The sequence below is a fragment of the Nyctibius grandis genome, chromosome 1 (genome assembly GCF_013368605.1).
Source record: "Nyctibius grandis isolate bNycGra1 chromosome 1, bNycGra1.pri, whole genome shotgun sequence".
NCBI classification, from domain to species: Eukaryota; Metazoa; Chordata; class Aves; order Nyctibiiformes; family Nyctibiidae; genus Nyctibius; species Nyctibius grandis.
The window spans coordinates 18,574,926-18,597,893 of NC_090658.1; the positions used below are offsets into that span (position 1 = coordinate 18,574,926).

The 22,968-nt window shown below is 45.6% G+C and overlaps 1 protein-coding gene across 1 annotated transcript in view; it reads right to left on the reverse strand.

Moving 5' to 3' along the window:
• Nucleotides 1–9,491: 9,491 nt before the first annotated feature.
• Nucleotides 9,492–22,968, reverse strand: part of CAPN13 (calpain 13) — a 42,895-nt gene continuing 29,418 nt past the window's right edge. Inside the window, exons 13-20 of the mRNA XM_068413541.1 lie at nt 21,734–21,796; nt 20,646–20,703; nt 19,525–19,592; nt 17,762–17,830; nt 16,594–16,672; nt 13,557–13,673; nt 10,553–10,608; nt 9,492–9,518 (exon numbers count right to left, since the gene is read on the reverse strand). Coding sequence (XP_068269642.1) covers nt 9,492–9,518; nt 10,553–10,608; nt 13,557–13,673; nt 16,594–16,672; nt 17,762–17,830; nt 19,525–19,592; nt 20,646–20,703; nt 21,734–21,796 — 537 coding nt within the window. The remainder of the gene's footprint in view (nt 9,519–10,552; nt 10,609–13,556; nt 13,674–16,593; nt 16,673–17,761; nt 17,831–19,524; nt 19,593–20,645; nt 20,704–21,733; nt 21,797–22,968) is intronic.

Genomic DNA, 22,968 nt, shown 5'->3' on the forward strand with positions numbered 1-22,968 from the left:
ACCACTACTGTAGACTTAAGCTGGTATCACTAAGGCTCAGTGTTTCTGATGGACCAGGATCTCAGCATGGTTTCCTGAGGCCACGCACCCTGTGTCTGGCAGGCAGAGCCCAGAAGAGCGTGTCCGAGTCCACCATGGCACATTGCAATTCCACACCAGGCTGAAGGTGTTAGGAAGCCAGAGGAAGGCTTTGGCCAAGAGACCTCAGTGGAAAGCAGTTACATCTGTGGCCTTTGGGTCAGGCATCCAATTTGTCTTCTAATTTTGATTTCTAAGGAGCACAGCAGTGCAACTTTGTGCTGGCCATTACTGATTATTTTTTGCCCTAGAAGCTTCAAACTGTTTATTTTTTCCAATGGGGGGAAAAAAAATTCTTTGGTAACATCCAATATAGTAATGAAAAGGGAAGCTTTTATGCCAGTGCCTAAGAGCAAAAGAAGGTATCTGAAAAAGAAAAATCTATAAAAACTCACAAAAACTATTTTCTTTTAACCATACTTCTTGCCATCCAGTAAAATCGAGACAACCTGACAACCTCAATTTCTTTCCATGTCTCCTGTCACCTCAGCTCTAGAGGATGTGGGATACTAGTCTGGGGGAAAAAAAAACAAAACCAAGACACGTTTGCAGCTCTACAGGTTAATGACTGTATTTAGGTCTTCCAGCTCATGCACACCACTAGTAAACAAAGCACCGTCCTGCTCCTTGGATGGAGGTGTAACTTGTGCTCCTCAGAGATAAAGGGAAGGGGCTTTAGGCCATGAAATCTGAGACTGATGGAGAAGGCTTACGCCACGACTGTGCCTCCCACCATGTCTCTGCATTTCTGCCTGAGCTGGGAGCTGTCACAGCCCAACTCCTCTGCAACAGGCAAACAAAACAAATAAGCAGAGGCAAATTGGGGTCGAAATAACACACAGCAGCAGGAGGAAGGAGGCTGTGCTAGCCTCACTGTCCTGGGTTTCCTGGCAGGGATGTCTCTCCTGCCTCTCCCCTGGAGGCCCTCAGCTCTGCTTGGACTTCAGTGTCTGGAGAAGCTGCCATCCACCACCGCACGCCTGGGAGCAGCCTGCCAATGCCTCTGGCATGGTCATAAGGCAGCAGGCAGCTGCCTGCTATCCTGCAAAGGCAGTGAGGCAGGTGGAGGCCTTGTTCCTCTCACCCCACCTGCAGCACCTGCTTCAGTCCGATGTAGATTTAGCATCTGTAGGAGGAAACATCCCATAGCCCTGGAGATGGTAAGAAATACCTACACCTCCACACCTGTAGAAAGCACAGGGAACACTGAAGGAGGGGGTGGTGGTGTGGTGTAGGGACAAGCTGTCTGCCTCCTTGCTCTCAACTCCTCCAAAGCCACTTTTATGGAGTCTTGTCATCCTCATGAGAAAGCTGCTAAATAAGGGAAGCAGGCTGGGATGCTTGAATGCTTTGCGGGGGGGGTTGGTGTGTGTATATGCTTTGGTGCACATTCTTTAAGTGGACTTGGCTTGAGAGCCCCTAATCTTGGCTCTAATATCCACTCGGATATGTTCAGCCTCTCCCAAGCACCACAAGGGATCATGCATGGCAGGAGTATGGAGGTGGCAGGAGTCTGCATCACAGTGCCTCGATGCTGCCCGTGCCTCACCCTCCTGTTTCTCTGGCTATTCTCATCCTCTTGAGATTTCCCATTTTATCATCCAGAGATTTTTGATCTTAGGGAGGGCCTGACCTAACCGTTCACTTGAATGTTTCCGAGTGTGAAGTGGCTCACAGGATGGGCAAGAGCCATTCCTCACAGATCTCACCGCAATCTTCCCACAAATTTTGTGTCGTGGGAGAGCTCTAGTCCATTAGACTGCTCGTTCCCTGATTTCAGGATAGAAGATTATTTGCAATCTGTTCTGCTGACTCGCAAAGCCTGTGTTATATCACCCTAGAGAATACATATTCTATTAAATACCAAGTACCCCCCATATGGGCAATAATATTCCCTGTCTCTCTCTATGGTAGACATTTCAGCTCAAACTCGGGAAATGCTTCAGGAGATACATTCATCAACTGGTTGAACAATTCAGCCTAGGGAGATGATGTATTTACCCCCCTTTCTCAAATGCATTGCTTTTAAATACATAATACTGTTTGCACAATAATCTTTCATCTTGCACAGCCAGCCTCGGTGACAGAGGTGTTTCTGTGGCAGCTTTGCATTTGATGCTGGATGGCATCGAATCTAATGTACGGCATATAAAGCAAGGAAATAGTATTTCCTCGAGTGGAAAGCTGTGTGCATTATTTAATCAGCACCAGCGTCATGTGGACCACTTTGCCTCTCAAGATATGGACATGGGCTGGCTCCCCCAAAACTCTGGGATCCCAGAAACAATATAAAATTTCCTCGAGGTGCTACAACAAAGATCCTTCGCATGGTGGTTTGGGGAAGGAGGGTGAGGGAAGGATCTTGCATTTAAGTCTTGCAGTCCTTCACCTTTAGGGTGTGAATTGCCTCCCGGGGGGCTTCGTGAGAAGCAGGTTTCTGCTTGCCAAGGGCTGCCAGCGGCATGTGAGCAGCGAGAGGCAGGAGCTCAGGCCAGGGAGCCTCTAGATGTCACTGCCATGCAGCAGAAATGGACCGCAGTGCCACAGTGGGCTGGGGACACCAGGCGTGGGCACAGCTGGTGGCACAGCTGGTGGCAGGACCCAGGGCGGCACCGGCCAGCTTGGTGGAGGGCATCGGGAGACCTGCTCTGAAAAGGATGGTGATCTCTTGTTCTGCCTGGGCATCGCACTCCCCAGGGCTGAAAAGGTGCAGATGTGGCAGGGTGGGACTGTGTGCAAGAAGCGTAGCCAGGAATTGCAGGATAAGGTATTTCGGGTATGGAATTGCCAAGTAAAAGCAACATGTTTCAGCTCCAGCCCTGCAGCAAAGAGATCCTAAAGGCAAGTATTAAGGCTAAGCACAATAATGTCAAATACAGCTGGTACCATCCCCCCATCAGAAAAATGGTCCCAATGTTTATTTGTCTGTGCTCCTGCTGAGCTACCTAAACACAGGGCTGGGAGGGGATGGGACTCTTGGCGGGCTTTCCATCTGCCTCCCTGGGTTTGGGGTACTTGGAGAAAGACATCTACCTCTTTTGAGAAAGAGTCACGGTCTCACTGAAGGCAGCAGCAAGAGTCAAGCGTTTCTGGGCTTGCAGCACCCCTCCAGGCTGCACACGGGAATACCAGTCCCTTACGCTTGCACCCTTGCCTGAGAGATGCCTGTGACTCTGCAGTGCACGGTCAGAGCATTTACTGTGGCATGGCGTGGTTGATCCCTGCTTCAAGAACTTCATTGCAATAAGAAAATAAAAATTAAAATCATTAGTGCACGTCATAAAGTGCATGGGCCAGTGGGCTGCTCACAGGCATGGTCAAACCCAGCCTTTCCCCCTTCAGCCATGCACGAGGTTATGGAATAATGCATCCTTTTTTTTTTTTTTTTTTGCCTTGGAAAGTGTTTGTTATTCTGTATAAATTGCAGCAGTTTCTCTCTGAGAGACCCGAGGCACAGCCAAAAGCGGAAAGGGAGCTTCAGTTACTCTGAAACTGGCCATGGACACTCACAGTCTCCCCCACCACAAGGGCAGGATGGGTTCACTGAGGCATGGGCACCAAAACCACAGCCTCTGAGGCTTCTGGGAAAGCCTTAACCCAGGCTGCATGCTCTGGGAACACCTGCAGGATCAGGCCCTGTAGGCCTGTGTGAGAGCTTCCTCCTCTGTCCATCTGAGATGACTTGGGCACAGCCTCTGCCAGGCAGACACGAGACACAAGGCCTCTGGGTCCCGGGAGAAGGGCAGCTAACAGCGGGGCTTCAAGATCTACATCCAGAGATTATGCTTGCAGGGTCAGCTCTCACCACTTCTGCACCAAGGTCCTTCTAATGCTAACGGTTGTCTCAGATCCTACCTAATTTCATCAGCTCTTTTTCTCATCTTCAGTCCTAGGGAGTCCAGCATCACTAATCTCATCTGCTTCAGCTTCTGCTTCTTCACATTGCCTGCTTCTTACCCTCTTGAGAGTCTTTGCATCAAGAAGATTTAAAAATAGAGCATTTGTTTGAGGTCCTTCTCTTCAATTTCTAATAACAGATCCCCTTAGGGCTTTTCAAACTTGTGCCCCTGAGGACTAGGAACTGATTTTCATCAAAAAAATTAAGAGATGATATTATCATAATTGCATGAATCTCAGAGCTTTCACAAATGCCAGAAGCCTCATGGGGAGTGCACGAACATTTCAGAGCTGGCAAACAGAGATGAAGGTGCACAGAAGATTTTAATAGGGGCACCATCCCCATAAAGTTGGCCTTCACAGCTTAATCACACAGAGCTGAGATGTAGAAGTTTTCCCTCTTTATCTAATACCCCACTGATCTGAGCTGCCTTTGTTTTGAATGTTGGCCCCTGTGTTCGTGAAATGTATTAAGCTTCTTGTTGCTTTTGGAAAATAGTCACTGCTGTATTATGGCCAAATCATTGTTTTTCTCCCTATTGACCTGATTTTTTTTTTCAGGCTACCAAACACCCTTGACTTTGCTTGTGGGGTGGTTATTCAACAAGTCTGTCACAATGATGGATTCCTCCTGCATTGTTGCTTAATTAGCTTGGTTGGAAGTATAAATCAAGTGGAGTACCAATTCTTCCAACTCTACAGACAGGCAGCCGTGCTCAGCTTGACAGCAGTGAGTTATTACTTTCTGCCCCAGTGCAGGATCAGCATGCAGGCGCCAGCCCACAAACCCGAAGGGGCCGTGGGTTCGTCCCCGAGACTGCTGGCGTGCACAGACTGCACAGGCCAGAGGGAAGGGTTGGCGTGGTGGAGGCTGAGGTGGGCTCCAGCTGGCAGCACCTGCAGCAGCGGTCAGCTGCGAGGGCTCTGCACGTGGGCATACGTGCACCCCTTGCATGAGAAGATCCGGCATCCCCGGCGTCTGTCCATGGGGAGACAACCTTATATATCAGTGATATTTCTCACCTGGCACGTCTGGTGTCTGCTGCTCGCTTTTTAATGAAGAAGATATATTTTAGTCTGTGGCCAGACTAAGCTGTTAGAGACAAGGATCTTTGTCTCGCGACAAGCAGAATTGCCTTCCACAGAAAGGCAATTATGTATCATAACAAAAGGAAAAGTAATACATTGTCTGCAAATTAAGATTTTTCAAGACTGATCTTAACACGCTGATTGTAACAGCTTGGTATTTTTATAGATGGGACTTTCACACAACAAGAACGTATTTAAACCTGTTGACTTGAACTAAATTTCACAATTTTACCATGGGTGACTTCCATGTAGCAACAAACAGCTTGATCCCACAGGCCTGAGCCAGCTTGAGCATCCCTGAACTGTGTGGTGGACATCATACAGAAGTACTTCGAAATTTCTACTTACCCCTTTTGAATTCCCAGCCTAAACTAAACAAGCATTCTTCTCTGAAACGCATTCACTAATATGCCTTTTTAGCAAAGCATTTTTATTTTTCCATGGCCACCTTTTTTATTTACCTTCTCTCTTTGTCAACATTTTCAGAGAGCTTAATTAATGATTAATGATTTCAGGTAGGATGCACGCATCACGCTTTGGAGAAGGAAACAGTTTGTTCAAAAATGACTGAAAAATATTGGAATACCCTAATTTTACTGATTTCCCTTTCCCCTCATTTTCAGTGAAAGTGTGGGTTCAGTGGTCACACTTGCATAAGGCCTACCCACGTGAGTAAAGCTCTCCAAACTGTAGAACGACACTGCCACAGACCGACCTCATGACAACAAAGACATGGGTCCCTTCTTTACCTTGTGACGTAGTTGTTACTCCAGTGTGTAACGTCTCGCTGCCAAATGAGTAAATCTGTTGCTAGCATGTGGACGCCTCGATGGAAACTTGTGTGGAAGGTCTGGGTGAGGAACGGTGTGAATTATATTGCCATGGCAACCCTGACTCGCTTTCACCCATCGACATTTGCATCCTTCTTTTCGGCATTTTTCACAAATAGAGTCTTCCGAGATTTCTTTTTCAATAGTTGAGTAGACTAGATCACTAGATTTGCTTTTATCACCATGATAAAAGTATGAAAGCGGAGTTTGCGTGTGGGCTACGGAAAGGTTACAGTTATTTATCAGATTTAAGTTAAACTTTTGAACAAGAATTATATTTGAAGCAGCCCTATATTTTTAAAGACATCAGGACAGAGAAAGAGAATGCAGTTTAGACAAACTTGTCTCCTCCCAGACAGTCCTGATATAGATGCTGGAAATCAGAAAGAACCACTGAACACTCTGTTCTACATCTCTAATATGCCTTTCCATCGCTGTAGCAAATAAAATGGAATCCCTACAGTTGAACTCAAATATGCACAAGACTTTCTTTTATTTTTTTTATTAATAAAAAGTAAAAAAATTTAAAAATCACAAAGCTGCTGGTGTTATTTATGAACTATGATCAATTTCTTCAACTTTTTTTCTGGCATTTAAAAAAATCACACAAGCAAATTAAGAAATAATTCTAATTAAACTATGTCTTAATTGGTTTTGTTGCTGTTGTGGTTTAACCACAGTGAGCAATTAAGCCCCACACAGCCGCTTGCTCACTCCCTTCTCAGTGGGATGGGGGAGAGAATCGGAAGGGTAAATGTGAGAAAACTCGTGGGTTGAGATAAAGACAGTTTAATAGGTAAAGCAAAAGCCGCTCACACAAGCAAAGCAAAACAAGGAATTCATTCACTGCTTCCCATCAGCAGGCAGGTGTTCAGCCATCTCCAGGAAAGCAGGGCTCCATCATGTGTAACGGTGACTTGGGAAGACAAACGCCATCACTCTGAACATCCCCCCCTTCCTTCTTCTTCCCCCAGCTTTATATGCTGAGCATGACATCGTATGGTATGGGATGTCCCTTTGGTCAGTTGGGGTCAGCTGTCCCTGTTGTGTCCCCTCCCAGGTTCTTGTACACCCCCAGCCTGCTCGCTGGTGGGGTGGTGTGAGAAGCAGAAAAGGCCTTTGTGCTATGTAAGCACTGCTCAGCAGTAACCAAAACATCCCTGTGCTATCAACACTGTTTTCAGCAAAAATCCGAAACATGGCCCCATACCAGTTACTATGAAGAAAATTAACTCTATCCCAGCCAAAACGAGCATGGTTACCTAAGCGATAGATGCTCCTTCCACACAAAAGTCCTGATTCTGTTCTCATTTGCAATAGAGTTAGTGGAGTTGTTCCTGACTTCTGTGCATTAACCAGGAGAAACAGACGCACTATTTACAGGAAGATGAGAGGAGATTACAGCACTTCCAGCTTGCCCAGACCATCAGGTACTACCAACTTGCCCATGGATCTCTTTCATTGACTCCTCTTGTCTCTCCAAAGCAACTCCAGTTTGCCTGAAAAGGACTCCATCCAGATACCTGAGTAACATCAAGCATAAGCAAATGTCCATAAGAAACCTGGCTTCGCTCCTTCACAGTGTTTGGTTTTTCAAGAGCCCCATGGATGGCTCTTGTATGGGATCGCCTTGGGCTGTGTCACACTGAGGAGCAGAAAAGCCGCCTAAAACAGAGGTAAAGAGACTCACTCAAAGCACAGACAGCTGGAGGTCAGTCTTTAGGAATCACTAATGAGAATATTTTTTCCAACAGAATTTTTTCAACAAACATCAAGTGTGTTTTCCCCTCATAGTTCATGGTTTGTTAGGCTCTAGTTTAAAGAGTTTCAGTCCTCTGAGGGTCCCGTGCTATGACTGCCCAATCTCTGGCTGCAAGTGGCTGCTGAATTGCTCAAGTGAACTGCTTACAAACACCCTACAGGCAGAATTTCATTTAAAAATGGTAAGTGAAAATTATGATTAATGATATATTTGCAGAAGTTATGATCAGTTTATGAATGACTCATGAAAGGAAAAAAGAAGACTAAATAGACTATGAATATCATTTGCAAGCAATAATTTAAGCAACTTCATCCCCCAAAATGAGGTCCTTCTAGTCTCATATTTACCTAATGATACTCTGCAGTGCACGGGGGAGGTGCTGTGTTTGTGAATAACCTGTTTCTACAGATCAACACATCAAAATACAGCTTTGCTGTCACAAAGGGAAGGTGCACTGTCCAAAGCCCTCCAAATGCAAAGGGCAGGCTTTCAAACACATAATCATGTACAAACAGAGCTCAGAGGGGTGAAGGCATCACAGTGTTGAGTGGTGAAGCCCAGCTCCTGCTGCAGATGAACACACTGGATGCAATTAGCAGCCAAGACAGGAGCAGCTGTGCTCAAATGCTGTCCTGGAGCCAAGGGTGAAAGACACAGAGCTGTCCCTGCCTTGGGTCTGAATCTACCATGCTTTCTCCCTGGGGAAGTGTAATTTACACTCTGATTACACATTTCCCCTTTCAACTTCTCACCAAAGCTGGCATCCAATGTCAACTGCCTTCGGAAACAGGATGTGAGATACCAGAGATGCTGTCCATGTATTATTTATTATTGTAATTCCTGTTTATAGGAAGGCTCATCGGGATGTAATCACTGAATTTCAGTGAAGGTCTTGTTTTTTTGTTTTTTTATCTCAGTTTTTGAACTGGGTTGATAAGGAAAGCATGTGACTTTGCCCAAGGATGCTCTGTGAATTCCTGGGGTCAACCACAACACAATGGCAGGAGGCTGGTGACTCTCCACTGTACCTTTTCACTAAGGATTGGGATTCCTCCCTGTTTTCTCCTCAGTGCCACCTGTCTGGGCCCAGCACCAACACTTTACCGTTGCAACTGGGAACAGCTGCATCCTAGTGGGTTAGCAGAAGCACAATGGCTGAGATGGATTACAGACACATAAACAGGACAAGTTTTGTAGGCAAAGGCAGCGTCCCTCACTAGAGCCAAGTAGTAAAATTGGAAAGTCCAGGTAAACTTCAGGGGAAAAAAGCCCCTCTCCAGACCTGTTATGAAGGGAGCAAACATCAAATGAAGCACAAGGCAGAGAATGTTTTTCAAAGGTAAACTAAATCACATAATTCAGTAAAAAAACATTAAATCAGCCCGACCAAGAAATTTAAGTGACCTCGTATCCCTACCCTCTACCTGGCTTTACGTTTGCTGCAGCTATGTAAGATATGCAGGAGTAATTGCATCCCTCAGAAGAAGACAAAAGAAAGATAAGTTCTGCTAGATCTATGGAAAATGTATTACCTCAGGTGGGAACAGGGGGCAAGTGGCTAACTGAGCCATTAGTGGTCTGAGTAACAGATAAGGCCATCAGCAATTCCCCAGAAAAAATAGCCCAAAGTCCAATTCCTTTTGCAGACCCTCTCCAGCCCTGCTCATGCTGCAGCTCTCACCTTCTCTCTTTCTCTCAAAACCCACCATAATCCCAGGATGAGCTTTCTGTAAGGCCCCCACTCATGTTCACTGTAAGGGCACCCACCCCTTTCTTCTGAGTATGTATAGTACTAACGAGTTTTCTTACCAGCCACATTGTGCTCTGACATCTCTTTAGGTGTACATGACAAGAGTCAGCCACTGGAAAAAAGGAGAAGAAAAGGTACACTAAGTCTTCAGACATGTGTCTCAGTACCTTCAGGCTGTGACCCAGTGACTATGGTCCTTTTGTCCTGCACAGGATAGTTAAGGGATTTTGGAACTGCCTCTTCCCCTTGTTACAATTCAGACCTACAAACACTTGCCATATGTTGCTTTCCATAATAAATTATTGCAGCAGCTCCAGCAGAACCAACCACTGGGAAGGGATGGCACCTGCGTGATTGAGAGCAGAAGGGATGGCAGGCTCTGGGAATCTATGGTTATCCTACAGACTACCCCATAAAACAGGTTCAGGGCCTCTGCTTGGAAACTCTGCTCAGCTCTTGGTGCAACAAAAATTTAATGAACTATGTGCCACTGAACTAACCACAGAGTGTAAACAGGAGCCAGCCAGATTGTAAAAGGCTTTTTTAAAAAAACCTTTTTAAACATTTTCTTGTCAAACAACAGTCCCCAGACTGATAAAATACAGCACTCTGGCATATCACTATGGAGCACAGCAGGATTTCTGTTTCAGACTAGCTGATAAAAAGCTTGATGCATCCCCATTCAGCTAGCTATCCTTCAGGCTGTGCTTTTAAGACAAACAGCAGCAGCAAGCATTTGTCTGCAATTTCTTTCTAAAACCAAGACGTTTTGCAATTCTGAATTAACAGATGGGGCAGTAAGAAATGAGGGCACCGATTTTTTTTTTTGTCACTTTGGGCAACGTTTCCAGCAATGACAGGCTGGAGTCAGTAAGGGAAGACTCTGTGCTTTGGAGGTGGATGGTCACCACTGAGATGTGCTCACCCTAGCAAGGCTGTGTGACTGGGCCCAGGGAACCCCAGGGAAATACCTCCTGGCTGCCCATTACGCACATCCAGCCAGGCAAAACCCTCACTGCTGTTGGTGTCAGAGGCAAAACCCCTAGCAACGTACATCACACATAGTCTTTGACTTCACCCTCCTGCTAACATACTCATTGGTCCCACTTTGGACCTGGAGAGAAGAGAAGGAAGGAGCATCCTCACCTCCATTGACGTCATCAAAATTTGTGATCTGCCTTCTGCCAAGTTTTGAAATGCATCTAGGAATAGAACAAAGAAAGCTGTATTTCATGTGGAGAAAGCAAGAGTGCAACGCAGACATAAGGCTGTAGCAGCTGAGGAGCAGAGCTGTGATCCCTGTGCTGGGATGCTCTTCCTGGCTCAGGTGTCCACACACACTGTCCTGGCTAGCCACATCTCATATCTGTGCTGGGTACCCCTTCAGCCTTGTCCCTTGGATGGTAGCTTGCAGAGGCATCCCAATTGCTGGGCCAGAATTTGGCAAAAGTGTAGGGACAGGGAGTGCTCAATGTGACTGCTTTCATCCACTCTCATAACTCGTTTCAATAGTAGCTCCCACCTGAAGACTGACAGGAGAATGGTGAACTAATGAAACACATCTTCCCACAGGGAAACTTTCTTTTGGTCCTTTTCCATCCTCCCTGGCAGTGAGTGATCACAGTGTGCCCTAAAGAAAGTGATTCTCTCGAAGTCATTAGTATGCCTTGCAAGCTTTTTCCAGGGAATATAAATGCAGATGCTGCTGTTATTCAGCTACAGTTTGAAATGAACATTGCTGAAAGTTTTCTGACAGAACACTTTGCCATCAGAAAATTTAAATCCATTCAAATATTGATATTCTATGTGCACATTTATATTGCAGTTTGTCTAGGAGAAATGTTCAAACCCAAGTGTTCGGATAAAGTCAAAACACAGTATTTCGAGTTCTTTTTATTTATTTTGAAATCACTTTTCTCCTAGAATTGTGCTGTTATAAACAGTAATAAAAAGTTGAAACAAATTTAAGTCTGTCTATCCTTGAATGACACCTTTCTCCGGGAGCCTGTTTCTCACCCTGAATGGAAAAGGCATTGTAAGATCACCAATGTTTTGAAACCTGCCCAGCTTTAGACAAAAGCACAAGGCTGCTGGGAGAGTGCAGAAACAGGGCACAAGGGCAAGTTTCTCATTGGCCCCTTAGGAGGCAACCAGAGACACCTATATGATCCAGAGCAGAGAGAAGGCAGGGAGGAAAGCTAACATGGTGAAGAACATCCAGCCTACCGTGCTCTGAAGAAAAGCATAGGACAAGGAAACCCCCATGTTGCACCCATCCCCTTGACAAGGGTGTATTTGCAGGGCTGGGCTTGTGCCCAGCAGTCTTTCTAGGAACAAATGGCAGCGCTGAAGTTACCTCCTCTGGGCAGAGGTAAGTGCCCCTTTACTGCTTCATTAACTCCTGTTAAATAGAGTTTGCAAAGAAGCTGCTGATTTTGGTTTGGGTCTCATCTCCGGCTATCTCGAAAGGATGAGTAATGATTTAATGGGACAGATTTTCTCTTCCCTGCTGCATTCACATCATCGTAAAGGTGCACTGCCTTTTATTCCCACTTGGCCCTCTTATCCTCTCCTGTAAAAATCTTATTCACAATTATTTGAAAAGCTTGAGAAATGTATTCCACATTAAACCCTCTGTAAAGCGATAACCGAAAGACTTGAGAGCATTTTAAGATCCTCATTACAGACAGTAATGAAACTCTTAGAGATTCCTTTCCACACGGATGTAAAGGAGCTGTCTTTACACTGGCACTTAAAATGTAAGAGGGTCTTTTTTTAAGATGAAAAAAAATGCTGTGGTACTAATTTAGGCATAAGAATTTTCATCTACAGCAAGTGACACATATAATCACAAAAAATGGGTGTTTACAAGTTGTCTGTTTTTTAATGAAAGCATTAAAATCAGGACACACTGACTTTCTGAGCTGCTTCTGCTGTACTCCCTTGAAATGGGACTTTAGGCAGTGTCATCCAGGCAGGTCTGCTGACCACTGCTGGCCCATAAAACATCAGTGGTAAAAACACATCAGCAAAAAATGAATGCTCATTTCCACATGCTGTTGAAACCCAGCTCATTCCAAAGGTGAACTAAATGGCTGTAGCAATGTTCTAGCACATGGGTCACAATTGCTGGGTTTCTTTAATTACCAGTATTTCCAGTCAAAATACTCATAATATCAAAAAATATGCTTTTCTATTTTACTTTTTCCATTTACTTTCAGGCAAAGGCTTATTTACAGACATGCCTTCCTTGCAACTGCCAGACAATAGCTGGACCCAACACAGCGCATGGGTTTGTTTATCCACTGAGAAGGATCTCAGACCTTCTCCTTACCAAAACACTGAGAGAACTTCACTGAAGTTGGTGGGAACATCTCTTCAGTAAAAAAAAAAAAAAAGCACCTCCCTTGCTGTGGTTCAGACTTCCCCAAATTTTAACCAAAACAGAAAGCCTTCCACTTGAGATGAGCTGCCTCTTTCCTCTTCACTGTCTGTGAATGCATGCAGTCTCCCCTTGGTGGTATTGGCAATGCTCCACACCACCCTGGAGGAAGCTCTGCTGTGGACCAGGATGCTCAATCTTGTATGGAAGGGCACCAGCACAAGGACACATCTTGTTTTTAGAAAATTAGCCTTAGTGCATAGGTGCTCTAAGGACAAGCCTGCAGAGGCCAGGCTAAATTCATGCAGCTAAAAAGAATTGGCAGCTGAAGCAGCTCTGGATATACATTACCATCGGTCCACAGCAGAGAAAAACACATGGCAGCGTGGTGCCGCTGCAGCACCCAGGCATTCTGATGAGCTCTGATGGGAAACTGGCGACTGACCTTCCTTCCAGGCCCTTTTAGCGAAGGCATTACTGTATTCCCAGCTGCTGCTTTCTCCCAGCACTAAACCGCTCTCTACCAGCCAGTTGCTCCTGTGGACAGGAGGCAAATCTGGTTCTGGCAAACAAGCTGCCCAAAGGGATGCCTGGACCATATCTGGACTTTGAGTAGGTTTGTTATTTCCAAGCTACGCTGTTAGACATGTCTAGCAGTGCGTCCCTTGCCTCCTGCCACTGCCCACAGTCAGGCTTTGCAAGCTCCCCTGGGAGGGACCCTGCTGCCACATCCCCTTCCTGATCCCAGGCCCCAGCACTGAGACTCACAGGTCATGGTTTCAAGGCGCAGCATGCAGCACACGAAGTCAGAGAAGCCGATTCTCCTGGCAGCATCGCCGTACCGCAGGGCCATCAGGTGCAGGAGCTGCTCGTTAGCAGCCAGACCTGCAGAGGGAAGAGGAGCAACAGCACTGGGGACTTGCTGTGGTATGACGGACCGGCTCTGCTGGCCTTGTGCACCCTGCAAAGAAGCTGGGGCTCTCTTTCCGCCCCCCACCCTGTCATGCTGGGTCTCCTCTGCACCCCTGGATGGCAGCCTGCCTTTCCCCCAGGTTTGTGCATAACAGGGTAGGGTCGTGGAAAATCAAAGTCCGTTTAGTCAATTACTTGAATTGTGGTTTAGGTCAGCAAGCAGGAAACAGAGATAACTAGTGTAGTGTTATCTTGCTTTGCATTTTTAGCTTTTACTTTCTACACAAAAGGGTGATTTTCTTTGGCTAATAACTGTTAAAGTCTGAGCATAGCACTTACAATACCACTGGCGCTTTCTGCTAAACAGGGAGGTACTGCACGCTCATGCTATTACGCAGTATAGCATGCCTGGGATTCTTAATTTTTACATTTGCTCTTCTATTAGAAAATGGTGAAAGATACATTTCTGTTTTTATTAGCTGATTATTCAGTATTTGTGTCACAGTCTGTTTGGATGGAAATTGGTATTCAATTGAGTGAACAAAAATTGCCTTTTAGAATGATTCTTTTATTAGTTAAATAAAACTACCCTAAATGTGCTGGCTACATAAGAGAAATTATTTAAACATATTTTGCACTAAAACCTCATTTGCTAAACAAAAGAGAAATTTTCTGCAAAGAGCTAGACTGATAGCTTCGGTTTAATGCATTCTCTGAGACTTCAGAAAAGTCTCATTTGTTCACTCCTAGTTTTTAGTGGCTCAGCTGGAAGAGAAGTATCTTTCCTGCTTTTTCAAACAGCTCTAAACTTTTCAGGTTTAAATGAACTCATCATGGAGCCAAATTAGTTGAATAAGCAGAAAAGAAGGAAACTTTCTCTACACCTGTGTAGGGGGAGATACAGCCAATGAAAGTGGGTTAGTACATCTACAAACTCTGGTTGCATGAGCCTAGTTGGAGAAGGTCTCCAGCAGGAAGTAGACACACAATGCTGAATATTTAAATAATGGAAATATATTTGGGTTTAAGATACATTTCAAATTAAGACAAACCCAATTTCAGATCTTTTTTCTAGGAGAAAAAGTAATTTAAAAAACCTAATTAATGAAATTTCTTCTTTGATTCTGGTTCCAAACCACTGCCAAGAACCATTGTAGTAGTGAATGAATCCTGTCTCACTTTTAACCTTTTGAAGGCGGTGAGAATTCAATCAAGCTCTCTCTGGAGAGCAGATTCCAGCAAGCATTGCAGTGCTGCTTACAAGATCCTATAATCATGTCTTACACTAGTAAAACATCAACAATTTGGCATGGTCCGTCTGCAATATTCTTGCTCTGAAACCTTCTCACCTGGCAATGTCTCTCAATCCATCTCATCAACAAGGCTGAAGTGTTGGTGCACTCTGTTCCCAAGATGTTTCAGATATATGCTGTTGCTTACTTTTAAGGTTGCTCCCCACACCTTTTTTCTATTGGATTCCTCACTCTGGTTTTAGCCAAGCTTTAAAATACAGACTTTATATTTCCCTATTTTTTTAAATCATTTTGATGCATTTAATATTGCCAGTGAGGAGTTTGTAACTACCCAAGGGCCAATGCTCCCACATTTCAGGGCAGCGCTGCTGTTAAAGCAGGTAGCCTGCTTTACTCTGGCAGAAAACTTGACCCATCATTATCATGCTTTGAAGCATTAAGACAACAGCAAAAATTAAGTACACACTTCAGTGTTTTGCTGGGGAAAGCACAGAACACTTCAGGGAACAGCTGGCTGGAAGCTGTATTTAGATACATTAGTGCCATTCCCAGAGTTAGCACCAACCTCCCAAATTCTTTCTGAGCCTGTCCACTCCTTCCTGCTTAAAAGCCAGGACAGGGATCATCTTATGGAAAGCCAGATTCAAATGCAGCTGTCTGGTTCAGCAGAAGGCAAGAATAAGCCTATAATTTTCTTTTTTCTCCCCCACTCAGAACTGCTTATAGCCTAGCATGGATTGAATTTGCCATTTAATAGTGCCTTTTTATCCCTCCAAATAGCTGCACTGTTTTGGCTGCCAGGACTTCTCAATGTACAATTTTCCTCCCAGTTTTACACTTTAGCACCTTTCTCACAGAATGGACCTGGCAGCTTCTCCTTTGACATTTGGCACATTAGTGCTGCACTCCTCATGCAGATGCTAACACTCTGCCTACCTTTCAGCAATGAAATATTACACGTACATCCCCTGAGCTGATGGCTTCCACAGAAAGCACTTCTGCACCAGGTTCCTCCTGAGGACATCATCACTCCAAGCTCCAGGTAGCCAAACGGAAGATTCTCTGCTGTAGGATTGCTGTCTCAGAGCTATATTTCATGCAAAAAGTCTCTGGAGAGATGACCCAGCTAAAACACTTTGCTCATGTGAAGAAGTCCCATGCACTCACTGCAAGTTTCAGCATTCGTGTAGCCAACAGAGGTCAGTGCAAACTCAATAAATGTCTGTCACTGTGCCTTTCCCTTACAGATTTAGTCACTGCCCTGAAGAGAAACTGCAGGAACTGGGGCAAGCACAAACATCAACTGCTCCTTGCTCCTTTCCTCTGCTGGATGTTTTGCCCATGACCTAGAGAGACTATGAATAAGCCAGTCTGCAGGCACTGGGCAGTGCTGTGCTTCTCTGCATCTCTCTCCTGGCTCCCCAGCTGCAGTGCAAAGGGTTTCTCCCTGAAATGAGCTTTCTGCCTCAGTGCCCTAAAACAATGCAGACCTCTGAGCAGAGCTGTGATATAACTGGCACCTCTGTGCAATCCAAACCCCTTTCTCCCTGAAGCTCTTTTTTCTTTCCTCTCTCTTTTTCATCCTTTCCTTCACTGCCCCAGGGACAAGAAAGTGAGCTGCTCAGCACCTATGGACGTACCTGCTGTTTGTATTGCGCTCTTCAGTTCAGACACATCAAGAAATCCAGAATGATTTCTGTCTTCCTTGCTGAAGATATCCTAACAAAAAAAACAGCGTAAAGGCAGATTTCAAGCTCATATCAGTATTCCCCAAATTTACTACCACATCTAATTATGTAGGATGCTCTCCCTCCTTAATAAATAGCCTGCAAGGAGGTTCAACAGATGAGATGGGATGACTATAACAAGGGAGACCCATTTCCAGAAGTCTTAGTATGTTATGGTGTAAGAAATCCCACAGTTTTGGGTGAGTGGAAGCCTTTTTGCTCACTTTCGCTGGTTTACATGTGCAGGCAGCAATGGGAATAGTCATATCTCCACTGAGAAAAAGACATTGTCTATAACACATGAAATAAGCCAGGAGTCCCTGAGTCCCAGAATGGTGTGGAGTCATCTTACCCAACACACCGTTGAAACCCCACAAGCCACACTTGAGGTGCTGTCAGTGGGAAAATCATCTTTGCCAGATGAGGAACTGGCACCCCATGTCCTAGGTGGCCTCAGTCAATCTCAAAAGGGATGAAACAAAGTAGAGCCCACCCAACTTTGAGGCTTTAGGAAATCTTCTCATTCTACAGCAAGACTGCAAGGAGAAGGACCTGACACAGAGAAGCTGCCTGCATTTAGGTGGGACCCTAAGTACCAAGTTACCGTCCTCACTGTTCCAGACCTAATGCTTATCCTGGAGCAGAGACATTTCTCCCAGATAAACTTTCATCAAATCCTGCACATTTCCTCTACAAACTGCAGCAATGAGGAAGTGACATTTTTCAGATGACTGTTCAAGAACTCATTTCAGCTTAGAAAGCTTTTAAAAAAATTGCCAGTGGTGGCACACAAAGAGAGATTTCCATCAAATTCTGAGCCTAGTTGGCCTTCCTCCCTTTTTCCACTTTTTCCTCATTATTCCCTGCTCTAGAAAAGCCTTTTCTGCTTTACACTTTACATACACTACTGCTTCCCGAGCTCTCAACCTTTGCACAAGGATGGAAATCTGACCCACTAAGCAAGCAACCTCTGCAACATTTTTTCCTCTCAGTGCTTTGATATCACAGAGCATCTGCACCCTACTGACAAAAAGCCCAAGAGTACAGTATCGGCAGAGAAGAGAGAACAGGCCCTGTGTACCAGGTACTTAGTGAGACTTCGCCAGAGGCTCCCGAACTCCTGCAATGTGAGTCGTCCATTTGAGTTGAGCTGTGTATTTAGTTAAGAATGAACAGTTAATGAGAGCGAAACCTGGCTGTCTTTGCTCCCGAGGATGCTGCCCTTCACGTAAAGAAAAAAGTAAGATGCAGTTTCTTCCGTTTGTTACTTTATGTTGAGAAAGCCAAGAGCTTTTCTGCTCTCAATTATTCTTACAGTTAAATTCACCTTCTTTGGCACATTGTACAGCTGCTCATACCTGTGCTCACAGACAAAAGGTTTCTATTTATATAGTGCCTTTAACCACAAGGGAACCTGTAGCGATGGTTTCAGTTGACATTTAGCCACTGAGCGCAGAGGCCCCTGGGGATGAACATGACCCCATGCTCCAGGCCACGTGTGCATATTGCCTTGCCTCTGTGCATGAGAGAGCACAGTATTAGCTCTGCCTGGGTCCTCCTGGAGGAACAGGCAGTTCAGGAGCCAAAAGCACGAGGAGCTGATCCTGATGCCTGCCATCAGAAGGCAGCAGCAGCCTTTGAGCCATGCATATGCTGCAGGCAGGAAAACACTTCCCTACTATGAGCTGCAGGAGCCCATGGGTGTCAGCAGACATCTCCCACAGATGCTTGAAGGACTTTGTCAGTGGACCTGCTCCCCCTCCGTACACCATCTAGGAGTCCTGGGCAGACATCCAGCACTTCATCTAATGCAGCTGGGATGGTGAAAACTCCCTGAAAGCAAAACTCATCACCAGTTAAATATAAGCAGACAAGTGCCACTGCCATGAAACCTGACTGAAAAAAGCTGATCCTGTCTTTGCAGGCCAGGATAGGTCACACTGTACATGGGCTGTATGCAGCCCAGAGAATGAAAAATCCATCCTGAATTAAAGCAGAGCAGTGGCTTTGTCAGCTCTTTGCACATGCCATGCATTCACAGCACCCACTTAGCCCAGGAGGGGTTTTGGAAAGGGGGAAAAATCTCTTTCACTGGCTAGATGCAGAAAGCTGGAAAGAGAGAGGAACTTCTGGTCATATTTATTAATTCCCTGGCAGTTTGTAAAGATCTGAAAATGTCTCAAAATTATTTTAAAGCATGGAAGAAAAGAGACAGTGAGCAAGCAAGGAGGAGGGGAAACACACAGAGGAGAATTTATGTTTTCATCAAGGAACCCTCTTGTTCTACAACAGCCAGCAATGTATTTCCAGTGTTGTCTTGTTAACAGTAAAAAGACTGCGTGATCCATCTAAATAGGGAAGGTACACAGGACAGAATGATTGTTCTGCCAGGCATGTGCCCGTGATTCGGTGATGACAGTGCTTCTGCCCCTAACACCAGCTTTGCTGGTGGTGCTAGTAGGCCGCTTGAGCTGCCATCACAGGCCAGCATGGTTGCAGCTGTGATGGAAGAGCCAAGCTATGCCTGAGCTCTGTGCTGCCTCCTCACCTCGGGCTCTCCCTGGGACCTTGCACCCAAGGGTGAAGCTTAGCCAAGCCCTGGGCCCTGCAGAGGTGAAAATGAGAGCAAAGAATTAGCTGGTAGCAGAAGGTTGACCCTCATCTTTCAGCAGACACACCAGCACCAGGGCGTGCATGGCAAAGTCCTGCATAGACTCTGGGACAGTTATTTATTGAGGACTAATGCTAATATTTACTTGCAGGTTCTCACACTGGGATGCTCAGCTCACTCAAGGCAAGGATAGGCAGCACCAGGGAAGTTTATTGCTTCTGCTGAAAGGATACATCCATCAGAGCTAAAATGCCTCTGCATGAATCGAAGCTGAATCTTCCTCCCAGGCTGGTCATTTTGTCTGCAAGGATTGACAAAACAGAAGGAATCAGCGGGAGCAAGAAGGGTGACAGAGGCACCAAGTCACTATTTGGAGGGAAGGAGGATGCTGGTCTGAAGGCTCACGTAGTAAAAAGCCCCAGCTTGGCTCAGGGTCTCAAACAACAGCAAGGGCTACATGCCAGGCTGAGGTCCACAGAGAGAGTCTGATGTGCCTCAAACTCTACTGCTCCATTCCCCAAGGACAGGTGCCCTGTTTGGGCTCACAGGTAGCAGCTCTGCCCACCTATCTGCCCTGATGGAAACTCTTCCCTCTTGAAATAAGGATAAGGGAAATGACAGTGACAAGAAAGGCCATTTATGCTGAATTAGAGAGTCCTAGGAGCACTTTGAACCTTGTGCACGACTGCATTGGCTCGAGCCCTCCGGCTCTGCCCCTGTCTCATGCTATTTTCAAGATGGGTAGGTTAAGAAGGCTGGGAAATGCTGAAAGCCAGCTTGAGGCCTCTGCAGAGGAGCGATGCAGGCCAGGGCTGAACTGGGAGAAACTGGGTGACAGTGAGGAGAGTGGGAGGCACAGCTCCCTGGGGCACTCACTGGTGCAGCCCAGCCAGGGACTGAGTTCCTGCTGCAATTGGTGGGGCACAGAGCAGGAAGGGGTGCTCACGGAGGCCACAGGGACATACAGGAGAAGGACAGCATGGGGCAGGGTAGGTCTGCAGAGCAGAGGCTATCCCACAGCAGAACTGGGAGGGGAAGGTGAAATTTTGCTGTCAAACAGATGCACAGCTTTCCTTACAGCCATGCATTGAAGAGTCTCTTAGCATCTGGTCTGGGTTGCATCACCTTCTTCATGTGAACACTACTTTGATTTAAAAAAAACCCAAACAAACCCAAACTGTTCAAAAGGAACGCTATTGGAGGCACTTCTCGTTCTTCAAGATCCAACAGTGCAGTAAGCCACACTGAGGATTTTTTGAGGACCACCAGGACACCACTAAATCCTCTGTCTAATTTACACTAGACTAAGGATAGGGAAGCACCAATGACATTAGCTAGGTTGTAAAAGCTTTACCTTGCAGGATCACTTCATTAAGGAGTTGTTGCAGCTGTGAGGCATCAATAGCTGAGTCCTAATGCAGAATAAAATGCAAAGAGAAAGTTTTCTCCTGTGTCACTTTTGCCCCAAAATTCTTTACTCACACACTGCGGCAACCAAAAAGGACCTCTGCTTATATCAGAGGAGCAGCAGCACCCCCACGGGAGCATAAAAAAGCCCTCCATGCTGCTGGGCCACTCTTTGTCCTTCCGTATGAGAGTCTGCAAGGGAGTTACAGGCACTTCCCATTACTGTGGGGTATTTCCAGCAGTGATGGGAACACTTGCTGACTTCACCAGCCCCTAGCTGGGGAGTTGCCAATGGGCAGGCACAGTAGGCAGCTGGGTGAGTGAGCTGGGAGCACAGGCACTGCTGCCTGCTTCCCTCTGAGCTGCCCGACCCATCCGTGAACCTGACTGCCTCCCTCCTGAGACACCCTCCGGGGCATTCAGCGTGGCAGACTGTGTTCATTTTCACCTTCATGCATTGATATAACTATTAACTGCAAGAGGTCCATTATGCAAAGACTTTTGGCCATGATTTTTTTTCCTCTTCACTAAGTTGAGGAGTTCTTTATAACAGTTTATAAAACCATAAAAAGCACCTCATGTGAACACACAGAGTTTGGCTCTGGAAGAGCAGGAATCAATTGCTCAAACACTGACTGTTGTCTGGTTCCCAAATGCCATGAAAGCAAATGGAAAATGATTCTGATGAGAGGGGGGAATACCCAAGGCTTTCTAATTGCTTTCAGTAAATAAATAAACTAAAGCAAAAAAAAAAAAAGTACACATGCCAGCCCATCACCAGCACAACCACAAATCTCCAGTCCTCCTCTGATACATGGGGCTAGCCAATCTATGCCAGCTGAATGTACCATTTTTCTGGGGGTTTTGGCAGGTCAATCAATACTGTTTTCAGGGTATCCACTTAAGGATGGAGCTACATTTCCAAAAAACATTTTTCTAAATGGATTTGTGTCAACATTGGAGATCAGTTTTTCTTTTTGCAAGTCCACATGCCTTTTTAATTTATTTTTCAGCAAGATGTTTTAGATAGGATACCTGCTTAGCGTATCTCAGGAAGACAGCCTTATAGGAGCTGTCCCGGTTCTGCCTTGGCACATCCTGGATCAAAGACAAAGCACACAAATAATTCATTTACAAAACAAGGGGAGGCAGAAGTCTGCAGATCCAAAGAGCACTTTAGAGAGGGCAAGGAATGTACAGTACAGGCTGCAGTTTTAACACCCGGAAAGTAAAGTGGACAGAGAGCAAGAAAGAGCTACTGCAATGAAGGAAGAAGCATAGTTTGGGTGTTATCACTTAGTACAACCAGGAAGGAGCAGCTCAGGGCCCGAGGAAGACAACAGAACACATCCAGGGTGGAGTTCAGCAAGTCAATACATGAGTATAGAGATACAAAGCCTGATCCTTACTGATGGCCCTCGGTTGAAACCACATGCTTAGGGCACTTGAAGATTCATGTGAACCAAGAAAACAGAGCAGGAGTTGACTTTTCCTTTCTCTCGTACCTTCTCAATCCCATGGCAGGCTTGACTGTATCTGAGCAATTGCAATTCAATGGTTAAGTGGTTTTTTTTTTCAACCCTCCAGTGAGGAGATCCACCAAGCACTAAGGGGAACTATCCTTAACTTTATAAAGTATCCCCCAAAAATCTAAGCCTAAGCTCTAATGCCTTCAGCTCTGTGCGAAATAATTCACACCAGTGAAGCCCAAATACCTGAACAAGGGCAGAAAGTGTGGGTACCATAATTCATCAAAGTCAAAACATTGGCTAACAACAACAGCCAAGTAAACTGACAGCTTGTCAGTGGAAAGAGATAATAAGCCACCATTTACACTACCCCTCTAATGGGGCTTAATTGCAGGCTGGAAAATGAATCACAAGGAAAGGACTCTGTTTTCTGTTCTCCTGAAGCAGCTTTACACCTTTGGCTTCAAAGACCTGCACAGAGTTTGCACTGCTATAAATAATAGCTTCTCAGAGGCAGGGTTTTGCAAGCAACTGGTGAGACAGCAGCATGGACTGGACCAGCTCTGGCAATCTGCACAGTTCACAGCGAGGAAGTCCAGCAAGAGATGGTAGCTGGGCTAGACAGGCTGAAATGTGGGCTGAACTAGAGGCACAACCAGTTTTGAACTGTAATTTCCCTTATGTCTGTGAAGATATCCTGATGAAAATCAGAAGAAAACTGCTTTGGGCCTCACCTCTATGGACTCCTGTGCTTTATATGGTGCAAGAACTTAAATGAAGCCATTCTCATGGGGAAGACAT